General features: G+C 40.4%; 2 protein-coding genes across 3 annotated transcripts in view; both read right to left on the bottom strand.

The window, feature by feature from the left end:
- specc1la (sperm antigen with calponin homology and coiled-coil domains 1-like a) overlaps nucleotides 1–3759 on the bottom strand; it is a 43479-nt gene extending 39720 nt beyond the window's left edge. Inside the window, exon 1 of the mRNA XM_064354214.1 lies at nucleotides 3346–3759. The gene's annotated coding sequence lies outside the window, so the exon portion shown is untranslated. The remainder of the gene's footprint in view (nucleotides 1–3345) is intronic.
- A 2187-nt stretch (nucleotides 3760–5946) lies between these two features.
- Nucleotides 5947–12818, bottom strand: part of si:dkey-91m11.5 (PH_BCR_vertebrate and RhoGAP_Bcr domain-containing protein) — an 88991-nt gene continuing 82119 nt past the window's right edge. For both annotated transcript variants that reach the window (XM_064354210.1, XM_064354211.1), the window contains 5 exons: nucleotides 12433–12572; nucleotides 11699–11833; nucleotides 11023–11128; nucleotides 10754–10916; nucleotides 5947–10602 (listed from right to left, as the gene is read on the bottom strand). In XM_064354210.1, coding sequence (XP_064210280.1) covers nucleotides 10513–10602; nucleotides 10754–10916; nucleotides 11023–11128; nucleotides 11699–11833; nucleotides 12433–12572 — 634 coding nt within the window. In that variant the 3' untranslated portion in view covers nucleotides 5947–10512. The remainder of the gene's footprint in view (nucleotides 10603–10753; nucleotides 10917–11022; nucleotides 11129–11698; nucleotides 11834–12432; nucleotides 12573–12818) is intronic.

Below are 12818 nucleotides of genomic sequence, written 5' to 3'. Positions count from 1 at the left end.
CATTGCTCAGTTCAAAGTGAAGGATGAAGCATCCGACAAACACATTAGAAAAGAAACTTCCTCCATTTCAAATACACTTTACTCCCGACCCCCTTGCCCCCTGTGTCTTAATCCCAGGCAAGCTCTAACGGTAGCCAATGATGCATGACGATGGCATCCTCACGCCCAGGCACCTCCCATTTTTGCTCCTTGCCAGAAAAAAAGCTCTGGGGGGGGGGGGGGGTGGGACAGGGCATGGGGGGGGCGTGGGGGGGGGCACAGGATGTGGCACAGAGATGCCCGTTGCACAACCTGCAGTCACAGACTTGGAATGTCTCAAAAAACCAGTCACTCCCCAGACAAGGCTTCCCCACTTTACACACCCCGGGAAATGCTACACTGGCGTTTTCTTCAAAACCACCCCCTGCCACTTTACCCCATCCAGTGCCCCCTTCGGAAAGCAAGCGCACTGCTCCAAACTCTAGGAATGTGTTTTTTTTGGAGGAGTTACTATAAAACGGCAAAAGGCAAGTTTCCAAAAGAGCTCCAGAGATTTTTTTTTTTCTCAGGGCTCAGGGTCGCAGAAGACGAAGTAGGCTGTAATTCCTGTTGCATAAGCCTCGTTCCCCGGACAGGTCTGGGGAAGAGGCCAGTTATGAAATATTGCCTCAGATGAAAGACTCATTCTCTTAATGTGGAAAAAAAATCAGGAAAAACAAGCAAGGCTTCTATGCAAAAGAGAATCATCCAACTACAGAGTGGAAACTTGATGGTTGTTTGACAGAAATAGATAGTCTGTACATATACATAGGGAGGACAGTGTAGCAATACTTAAAAAACAGTTTTTATTAGTGTTATTTATCCACTTGTCATGTACTCTTATTGAGAATGGCTTACAAGGCCAGCATAGCAAGACATAACATATGCAATAAGAGCTGCAATAGCAAGCAAGTTCCAAACTAAATCTGCCAATAAAGCTATACAACGAGACAAGAATATACGTTTATTTTTCAAAATGATTCACAGAAATCCTTTCATAATAAGAGGAGAATAAGAGGAACAAGAGGGGATTCAGATGGATTTTATGCATCAGGGTATGAAGTAATACATGTCCTGGATCTGGGTAGCCTGGGCAGGTGGATTTTGACTAGTCAGTGGAAGAAAATAAGAATATGGAGACAATTCTGAGAGGTCCTTGCCTACGCACTCCTTGCATGAGGAACAGCATTTTCATAGCTCCTCTACAGCCCAGCTGGCGAGAATGAAAAACCCACCAGCAAAAAGCAAAAGGCTTCCAGGTTTCAAGTTCCAACCGCGGTGGAACGCAAAAAAAATTTGCGCAATACCTTCCATTCTGAGGCGTCAAACATAACAGCCTTTACAGGATCTCTGAAGGTCCTGGCTGAGATATGTCCTTGCGTTTTCTAGGTTGCTCGTTTTGAGACAGAAATCAAACACAGCAGTCAGGTAACAAACAAATGAATAAATAACAGCGCAAATGTGCCTCAAACAAATGACGTATTTTTGACCAAGAAAAATTGAATTATCTCCAAAACTAAGACTTTCTTGCAAGGATTTGAACTATGGTATGCCGGCCAAAATAATGTTGCAAATGATAGTGCCTGGACTGATGACAGACTTGACTGCAGTTTCCAAACACGCTACCAGCCTACAGGAGAGACAGGGCTATTTTTACACAGAGGTACAAAGAATGTAGTCCTGGGCTCAGAATTACATCATTGTCATACCTTGGAGAATTACACATGCTGCTGGCAAGGCCACACAATGTGGGAAACTGATGCGTTTGACATTCTACTGACTTGCCCGATTCCAGGGGTCCCTGAATTTTATGTTTAGTAGCCAGGCCTCCAAAACGCTGACAAAATGACTAACTGCATAGAGTTGGATAGAGTCTGCAGCTATTATTTTATAACACGCATAGGTTCAGCTACATATAGACTGACAGCCTGAGTAAATGTAGGTCTTTACAAGGCCTAAGTTACAAACACACAAAAAAGTTATAATGCATGCGCTTTGTTATAAACGTTATGAGTACATATAGACCCAAGTGATTTATGTCCAGATTGACCTAGCCTCTTAAAAGATCCAACGCACCTACTATAAATATTGCGCTGTACTGAAAGAAAAAAGATGTTCATTGTTACACCATAAATGTATACGTGTTGCCAATTCTGAGTATCTTAAAATACTGTAACAAACGCTATGTCCATGATGAGAAGACGAAAGTTGTTACAAGCCTGCAAGCTAGGTGTAACGTTTGTTGATATTGGACAACTATTATTTTCGTGTTTCACACGTTAGCTAATCATCACACTAATAATAATATTCAAATTGAATTCACTAATTCTCACAATCCGTGTATTTACACAGGGCTATCTGGCGCCAGGACCCTCACTCACATCATCATGATTTTACTACCATTAAGATATGGCCTATAGATTAGCTCGCAAGAGCCATGTACTATTCATACAATCTTTTATTTGTCCCACTGGAACCGTTTTCATGAAGCTAGCAAGCTAATTACGTGCCAGTAGGCTCGTCCAAGCAGCCCATATGTTCGCGCACAGTCAAAAGAAACTAGAGCTAGCTGATGTACGCAAGTTAGCTAGACTAGTGAAGCTAGGGCTGATAGGTCCAACACCAACCAATTTATTACCAAATCAAACAACAGCAGCAGCTCTTTAAACCAGGCTATTTGATGTTGCACACAATGGATGTTCCTAGAGCGGCCAATTGTTAATTAGCTAGCTAGACTACCTCGCTCCCCAGCAGAGATCCACAATGCTAACAGGCTAGTAGCACCGGTTATCTACGGCAGGTAGCTAGATATAGCACGTTGGCGAACACCCCAGTAAACTAGAGGAAATATGTTTGGGAATAACCGAAAACAGACAAATTATGTCACCCAACGCTAATCCAAAATCGTTAAAACAGAAAGCAATGGCAAAAAAAGTCTGAAATGAGCTGCCAGCTATAACATGCAGCTAACATGGAGTACGTAAAGTATTACTATTGCAACAGTAAGTAAACGGTAGTATCAACCCACATTTGGGTCTTTTAAATAGTCCGTAATTTCGCTAAATTAATATAATTAATAATTATTATTTTCCCCAACACAAGTTTTTTGATAGCAATAGACAGACGATGCTCCGAACACAGTCTGAAGCTAAACACAGAGACGCCCAACTTCCTCTGAATTCCCATTTCCAGGCAAGGAACATTAGCCCTAGAGGTACATTATTGGTTCAGCTGGCAAGGAGAAAATCAGGTCCGACATCAACTCCTTCAAATGTTTGCTGTCTTATTAGCTAGCATACTAGATTAAAAAACATTCATTTGCCTTACCTATGTCGCTTCCCTTTGGCCTGTAAAGACTGGTCCCTGGTTGTCGCGTTCACAGATCCCCCTTCTTACCAAAGCACACAGAGTTATTAGTGAGATACGGCATCGAATCTCCGGTTTCGGGGTTTCTCCCTTTCGTTGTCACTGAACTGGACGCAGCGAGCGTATCTTCACAGCGCTAGACCACGATCCCGACGTAGACATAGATATAGCTAGCTAAGATCAGCAAAAGGGAAACCACAGCGCATCAACGTTTGAATTTATGAACGTTTTGCAAGTTCAGCTGTCATGTTGGAGACGGTGTATCCATAAAATCCAGAGTACAAACTGATTTGTTTATTTGGTGTAACTACACCCGGTTAGGCAGTCATATTGGACATATACGTTTAAACGCACACAAGCTTTAACGACGTTTTTACATCTAGTTTATCTATCCCTATGCTATTCACTCCGCCCACTTATTTGGATGGATCGCTTGGAACTCTGGGATGCAAACTGACTGAATTCCTTGAACTTTTTGGGTCTGTAGGGTAACACCAGACTTTACAATCTTGGCGTTGTTTTACTAAAACAAATATTGAATTGCTATTATGAACTTGTGGTCACGGTGGTTAATACCTATTATGAACTTGTGGTCACGGTGGTTAATAATGCAGTCCGAATGAGCTTATGAAATTTCAGCCACATGTTTTATCTAACAACGACTTTGCCAAAGGGTGTCATAGGAAGCCTATCAGTGATGGCCTATTTTTATACGGTCTATAGTAATGACACATATCTGACACATTCCAAGGAGGACACGAAATGCTGCATTGCTTCATCAATTTTTAGAAATTCATCATTTTAACTTTATAGCAACCTATACTTGTATTGACAATAGGTTGAAAATTAATATGGCCAACAGCACAAAAGTATGCAATGTCGAGCTTTGCACACTTAGGCCTGTGGTTGTGTTAGTTTTATCCATGTTTCAATAAAAAAAGATACAGGGCACTGTATGTGTAACTATCACATTATGTCTGTCTTAATTTGGAATCAGGAGCTACTCTTTTGACCAGACTAATCTTTTTTTGCTCCATTCTGAAAATACCTGTAGTAATATCTTGTAAGAGTTCCTGTAACTTTAAGTGGATGTTAATACTGATAGATAATCAATTTTCAAATCAATTTTTAAATGTGAAAAAGGGAAGTAAGGCCCAGATTACCTCAGATTTTGTACTAATGTAAAGCACAACATTAAATGGCATTGTGGGAATCAAGGCCAAATAATTTTTCATTTAAATGTTTAGATATGAGACATGTGTATTTTAAAATGTTCATGTTGAAAGAAAACAGAAATTAAAAAATCCGAATGAATTACACCTCACACATCCTAAGGATTAAACATTTTGACGAGATGTTTGAGAGTTGACATACCCTAGAAAGCACTGGGTGCCCCTTTTACTGTATGATTCAGCATCAATTAAAAAAAGGGAAACCAAGGTAAGTCCCAAGTGAATCTGTATGAATTTAAATAAAGTATTAACACTGATTAGATGGTTACATCTTAAATATTCATAGTAGTGGAGAAGTAAGGTTATGTTTTTTATGAAAGGCGTCCACCTTTTGCTGTCTCCATCTTTCTCCAATACAAGCAACAAAAGAACCAGTAGAGGTAATGCTGCAGACATTGCTATTGAGTGCAATCATCACTGACTTTTCTCTCTCTCCTTCAGCTGAAAATGGTGGCCAAAAACATTCTAGCCATCAACTCTATAACAGGGAGCCAGAGCTGAACCACTTCACTACTGAACTGAACTACGTTGGAGGAACTAATTGACAAGATGGTATGTGTCTGAATGATAATGTTGCTAGACAACGTCTAGTACTTGCTAATTAACCCGGTGTTGGTTGTACCAGTTATATTTAGTCTAGCCTTATGGATGGCTAGCCATATTTCCCTGTTTGCTTGTTTTGTCCAGGCTTTTTTTTGAAGCTCACTTCCTGGTTTCGTTGAGAGACATTGCTCACTAGCACCATTATTGTTGGCTCTAGTATACTGTAGGTCTTTTAGCGAAAAATGCACGCATTACCTTTTTAGGTAACACAATAAGATCAAGTGAATTGGCATTAACTATTGTAGTTGTTAACATGAATTAATGATGTACAAACACATTAATTAAGCATGAAATCTAGTTAGGAGTTAACAAATACATTAACTAATGTATTAGTTACATGATTATTTATACATTATCAAAACACAGGATAAACTTATAGTTAACCATTAACAAATACATTAACTGTTTTTTTAATCCCAATATGAACTGGTATTAACTAATGTAGTTGTTAACATGAATTAATGATGTATAAATACACTAACAAAGCTGTACAGATTAACTTCAGTAGTTCATAGTTAACTACATTATTTAATACCAATTCACGCGACCTTATTTTAAAGTGTTATCCATTTTTATTATGTTTTTGCATTTGCTTTAAATTAAGAATTTTTTCAGGATCCAGAATTTGTCTTATCCAGCACTCTGTCAGGTAATATGCCAACAAAGGACGTTCTGAATGTTGCATGTTGCTCTGCTGGTAGGAGAGGGGATTGAAAACAAGGCTACATAGATACAGGAGTTTTTATTTAAATCTTTGTGTACAAACAGAGGCTACAAATGCCTTTCAAACATTTTTTCCTTCTGAATACAGTATCCCTTTTTACAGCTACATGATCAGAACACAAATGTTGAACAAAATTTTTAAATGAAAAAAAAATCAGAATCCAGTCTTAACTCTGTGGTTGGCAAATTTTAATCTGATAATAAAGTCGGCCCTTAAAATGAACAAAATCTCTGAATTAACATTAACCATTTACAAAACCTCATAACGGGACCCTGGGCCACTGACTGTAACAGAGTATCTAAAACAGATCTGCAACTCTGGATTGTGCAGACAATCAATCTGATCTGATTTTGCCTACACATTTTTAAATTAATATTGTTATTACTAATTATATACTTAATTCTTGTATATATACTCAATCCTTGTGAATTAGTACTTCAATAAATAACCCCATGACAATGTCCTTCTTTCTGGAATGATGGGTCACAATTGCATTTTCACAACACTGAAAGCCAGCGTTCTCTCAGGACTTCATTCTTGAAAAGACGTTTCTGTGATCACAGTGGACTATTGGAATGACACAAATAAATAGAAAACAAAAAACAAAGAACAAGGGAAGCTGGTGTTATGCACAATGTCAGTGGTGCACAACAAACCTTTGGGAGGTCCAGACATTAGTGAGTGAGTAAGTCCCGCCACAGTTCCAGGGAATCAGTCTACTAAAAGAGGATACAGGGAATCTGGGACCTCTGCCACAACTGTACAGCACTCAAGCATTGGTGGCTGCAATCCAGAAATAAAATGGAAATACTTAAACATCTTGGTGGAGTGTTATGCTTAAATACGCTCAATTAAATATGATTTTAAAAGATATTAAAGAAATTAATCATAAAGGAAATGCCTCTTTTTGAATCATGACCATCCCATCTGAATTCTATTTGTGAATTTATCATGTTGTACAGGAAATACAAAGGTTTTACAAATGACAAAACATAAAAATCTCAAAATGAAATTGATTGGAACTGTATTGGTCCATAATATTCTAGAGTATCCATGGAAACACATTTTCATTTCTGTTTACAGTGATCATAGACTTACCCTCACTAATTTCTCTTCCTAACTGCAGAGGTCAATGGGTGTGTGATTTTGCAATAAGCGTAACACTGTTGCACTGGTTAAAAGAAAACAGATAAATAAAATAAAATTTTAAAAAACAATTCTGAACATTGTTCAAGTGAGTGACTTCCAAAAAGAAAGAGTTATAATATACGTAGATGCTCTCCATTGAGTCCTTACACTTGGGAGGAAAAGAATAAACAAACTATTTGAGAAGTATTGTTGAGAATAATCAGGTTTAACAAATCAGATGACTTTTCTTCAAAGAATGTAGGTCTTCAAAGGAGGTTACAAGACAGATTCCAAAACATGGGCATAACCTGACCCTGCCTCCACAAAGTAAAATGCTTTCTCATTGTTGCACAAAACACAAACTTCAACCTTTTGCTCTGTAACTCTTGAGTGTCAAACTACAGTCTCAACAGTTCTGGGCATAGTGGAGGAAGGACAGAGCAGGGAAACTACAGAACCAGGCCAAGATCAGCTCAGCAACATCAGCAATCATCTGTCAGGGTAAGGATCAATCTTGTAAGTGCAACTTCCTACCAGTCTCCACAGAAACTGAATTAACACAGGCAACAGGACAATCTCTGTGTTTGCCAGTTTTTCCCCCGTTCAGCAAATACTAAGCAACGTTACTTAGTTTTAACTTACCACCCCAAAATAACCTGCTTTGGGTAGGAATACATAACCAGAGCTTCCATGGGTTATGTTTTAATAATACAAATGGAAAAGTCTGCGCAGAAAGAAATATATATATAAAAAAACTTTTAAATCAACATGCCTGCATGTTAATAAAGACTAAAGTTAACATATGAACAGAACCATCCTCTCTTGTTTTTTTTCCTAACAAAATAAAAGACGATACATTTTCCTGTTTAAAGGTCCGAAAGATACAACCCACACGTTCAAACTTGACTGCATTGATCTGAATGTGAAACCATAAATGATATTGGCACGGCTGGGTATTGTATCTGAGCTTTCGCAAATCATCTGGGAGAGACACTGGTGAGAAGGCAATAAAAGAGAGAAAGTAATACATTTTTTTAAATCAAATGAAATGAGACAAAACCACTCTTACTGATAATGTGCTGATTGTGGGGTGGGGATGAAAGTAATGGTTAATACTGCATGCACTCAGTAGAGTGTACAAGAGTGTATATCCACTGTGCTTCTGCCTTCTGCTGTTGAAATTCTACTGTGTCACATTGACAACAGAAAACACCATCGCAAGCTCTCTGGAATAAGGAATCTCATAGGAAGTGACCCCCAAAAATCCATCATATAAGCACAGCGCAGCGCCCTGACCACAAACTCAATGCCTGGGTGCATGGTGTACGGGGTACTCACAAACAGGGACAGGCTATCCTGGCTATCAGGTTACAGCCACAGTTACCAAAGGCTTTTACACATTTTGCACCGCTACACCAGAGTTCAGGGTGTACTGAGATATGTCCACCAACGTGACAGATTCCAGAGGTACACAAGTTCCAAGGATCCATATTATTATTCATAATTATACCGTGATACCGTGAAACCACTGGAGTAGAATTCCAATGAAAAGCTTGACTGAAATGAGAATGTGCCATTTTGTGCCATTTAAATAATTTGAATCGGGGATGAAGTCCCCCCTTGTTGCATTTAATGTGGAAACGATTTCAAAGACAGAGAATTCCTGAATTCCTGGCATGGTCAGCAGAAAGAAATTAAGTACAGTTTGTTTTGGCAGTGTAACGTAACGGTTAAGGAACCAGGCTCGAAATTCCAAGGTTGTACGTTTGATTCCCAGGTGGGGCACTGCCATTTTACCCTTGAGCAAAGTACTTAACTTGAATTACTTCAGGAAATATCCAGCTGTTTAAATTGATTTTATGTTAAAAAAAAAATTTTTTTAAAAGGATGTAAGCTCCGTAAATTTCTCTGGATAAGAGCGTCTGCTGAATGTCTAAACTGTAAATGACAACTTTCAACAGGACAGGCCAAGTACATCTTGGTGTACACCGCAGCATGCCTTGGCCTCTAAGATACATATAACCTTATGACCTACAGTATGTGGACAAAATGGCCGAAACAGAAAATGCAGATAGCCCATATGTTCAGAAATATTGCTCTCTGGATATTAGTTCTTATGCAGATTAAAGCAAAGCCAATTAGCACACATACTCATTACCATAAACTGAAAAAAGCTGTCAAACACCAAAGATAATCTATATTTATTACTTACCACCTCCCAGGCAAAGTAAATATAAATTGTGCTCAAGGCTATGAAGAAACAGTCTTAAGAATTTGTGACAGTGTAGGCCCCGCCCAATAACACAATGATATTCTCTCTCTCAATGCCATTCCTCAAGGTGTGCCTTGTTTGTGTTGCTCCTGCTGGTGCAATTCCAGATATGATGTACACAATTTATTATGTGCAATTGTGGTCAAATTCCTGTGACAGATTACAAACTCCGGCATGGCGCTAATATTTTCCAGCTCTCCTCTTTTTTTCCCCTTCGATATTGGCTAGCATCAAGCTTTCCGAAACATCTGTCAATGAAAATCTGCGTCTTCATCAGCATTTAATTTCTGCCCTTTTAAAATCCTTGTCCAAATCCTCAAGTGATAAACATTTGTACTCTGCTTGAGATTGGTTCCCACACTAAAGCTGCATAAGCTTCGAAAGTGGCACTAATAAATTATTCTCAGCAAGTCTCCTTCACAAAACCAAAGACTTCCTGTGTGACCTGATTGTCTTAAAATGAACTTGTTCCGGGCAACCTGGACCTCTATGTTTTAAGTAACCTTTAAGTAACCAGCAATTAAGACAACATTAATTAGAAGCAGTAGCAAGCACTATGTTCTACTTCCCTCACCCACTATTCCAAGCTTGTCTATTATCAGCCTTCTGAAAGAAAACTGGACAACTGTGACTTAAAAAGTCCTAACAGAATGGACGCATGGTGCGTGACATTGTGCCCTAGCTTCTGAAACTGTAGTGCTGCAGACACCAAGGAGGAGTCTGCCTCACCATATAGGGTAAGGAAAGAAGACAGTAAAACATGAAAAAAACTAGGATGCTTGTGTCCTGTTGCTTGACTACCATTGTAAAACCAAAAGTTTTCCAAGTGCACAGACTGAACAAAGACACAAACAGAATGCAAGGCCAAAGACTTCTGAAGAGCACTGAAGAGAGTCTGTGTCATAAAAGACACAAACAGCTTAGATTTTTGCGAAGAAAATAAAATAATAGTACTAGGAATGTGATTCCAAGAAGTCTCCTCTTCCTGGCTTCAGAACATTACTGACGCCCTCTAGTGACCACACTGTGCACACACTAGTCCGTTGTCGGCTCCAGCAGGGTTCCAGTCTATTCGCTGCTGATCACAGCCACTGGTGTGGTCCACAGAAATCTTTCACTCTAGTTCCCTCCTCTCTTCAGTGTTGCTGGTGGAAGGGCCTAAGTTCCCTCTACACTTCTGTGGAGAACAGGATACTCTGCCGTTTGCTGTCTGGTGTGGGGATAGTCTCCAGTTGAAGGAAATACAGCAAGACCTGGACCTGCACAGACAGCCAGAGAGAGGGACAAACAGAAAGCAAGATGGAAATATCAAGTCATGTACTAGTGATGATGGGGAATGCAAACATCACTACTGCCAGTATACGTAAATATTAATCACTATACGTGATATTATTATTTTTCAAAGATTACCTGTGACATGACCTCTAGCGACCAGCTGTCACTCATGGTGATGGGCTGCGTAGGATTGGCTGGGATTTTGCTGTCTTTCTCAGAGGGGCGGAGCAGCGTGGGGCCAAAAACCGTGGCCAGGTTGTGAAGGGACATCTTGTTGACGATCTCGTTCTCAGCCACCCTGGGAAGAGCCACACAGAACGGGGTGTCATGTGACATCAGAGTCAAAGGATGTCAGTATGTAAAAGCGTGTGTGTGTGTGTGTGTGTGGGGGGGGGGGGTTATACCTCTTCAGGTGGTCCAGCAGGAAGAGGAAAGTGACCAGGTTGGGTTCTGGTAGCGAGAGCAGAAGGTTGAGCATACAGCTCTCCTTCGCCACACTGTCTGACAGGGCTGGATGGGAGAAGAGAGAAAGAATGAGAATGATTCAGAATGAGGCAACTGCACTGTGTTATACATGGAAACAGTGATGAATATGCTATATGAGCAACCATTTAACCTTCTGAATAAGAGTCTTTTATAGCTAAGTTTTAAATAAAAATGACAGTAAATTCCCAGGGCACTTTCTGTTAATCTTGGCAGTGCACCCTCAAAACACAGCTTACAATAAGTTGGGAAATAAATGTGATTCTACAGTTGGGCGTAAAGAAGTTACTCTCAGGGCATACTCGTGACCATTGAGATACAGACATTAAGCATTGATAATTAACATAAAATACACACAATAAGAGTAGCACATCACTGGCGCTTACTGTAAGTATGCAGTGTAGTGGCTAATAAACTGCAAGTTCAAACAGTGTTGCGATTGAGCAAGACACTTAACCTGAATTACTTCAGTAAATATCCAGCTGTATGAATGGATGCTATGTGCGCTAATGTGAGCTGTGTTGGTAAGTCAATATATAAGGTTATCTGCGGAGCAAAAAAAGAAAAAGCATTTAAAAACAACATCCGGCGACTGACCGATGCCCCCGGCGAAGCTGGGGTACAGCTCGTCGGTGAAGAGGGGCTCCGGAAGCTCCCGGAAGTACAGCTTTAGGGTCCCAGCGATAGCATTCACATCCATCTCACTCATCATCACCGACACGTCCTTGTTGTCTGCAAAGCAGAGGGCGGGGCTCAGTGACACACGCAGGAGCAGCAACCGCGACGTCTGAGACGGGCATGGAAAGCCCCCTTACGCTATCCCATAAACACCTCTGCAGAAATATGTAAAAGTTATTCACCACAACTATCCAGCTCCTCGCTCGGTTGTTTTAGGGGGGTATTTTTTAGTCTTGCGTTTTGTCATTTGAAGAATACAGGCTTTCTTTTGAGCTCAGTCAGCACACACATGCCGTTTCTGTACACAGAGTCCAGATATCACGCACACGTTGCACCTTAAAGGGGTTAGTATGGGGAGAAAACAGTTAATGGTGCCAATAAACCGGCTTCACACGCCAAATCAGAAAATGATGCACTGGCAAATCCGACAGAACAAAGTACCACCCAAGCCTGTAGTTCACCTACAGAGAGACAGACATTACTAAAACAGAGGAAACAAAAGGTTTTTTAAACCTGTATGCAAAGCCAAACAGGAGCTTGAGGAGATAAAATCTCCAGCTTTTAACTCTGCCTGCTTGGCAGTGGGCAGCCTAACACAGGGGCTGATTATTAAACTCGGGTGTCAGGAGAAGGAGACGGAAAGCGATACTCACTGGCGTCAAACGCCGCTTTCAAGGCCTGGATGTCTGTGGCCACTCCCGACACACGATAGATGCCCACCTCCTCCATGCCACGGCGCTCAACCTCCTCCACACACTGCCTCACAATGTAGGGCACCTTGGAGCGTTCCCGTCTGGAGGAAACGGAAACACACACGCACACAAGCACACGCACACACACAAACTTTAGAATACAAACTTCAGCTTTCAACGCAAAACAAAAAAACTAAATTTAGACATAGACTTGTGGGGCGATACACAAAGGATGGCACAATGCCAGCTGACCCTGGAAGAGTTGATTGGTTATATCAAAACAGTGGCTTGGTAGCATATCCTTAATGCTCTGGAATGAAGAAGAAACAATAACAAAACTTTTTCCA

The sequence above is a fragment of the Anguilla rostrata genome, chromosome 10 (assembly GCF_018555375.3).
Source record: "Anguilla rostrata isolate EN2019 chromosome 10, ASM1855537v3, whole genome shotgun sequence".
Taxonomy (NCBI): Eukaryota; Metazoa; Chordata; class Actinopteri; order Anguilliformes; family Anguillidae; genus Anguilla; species Anguilla rostrata.
This window is presented reverse-complemented; position numbering and strand designations above follow the sequence as displayed.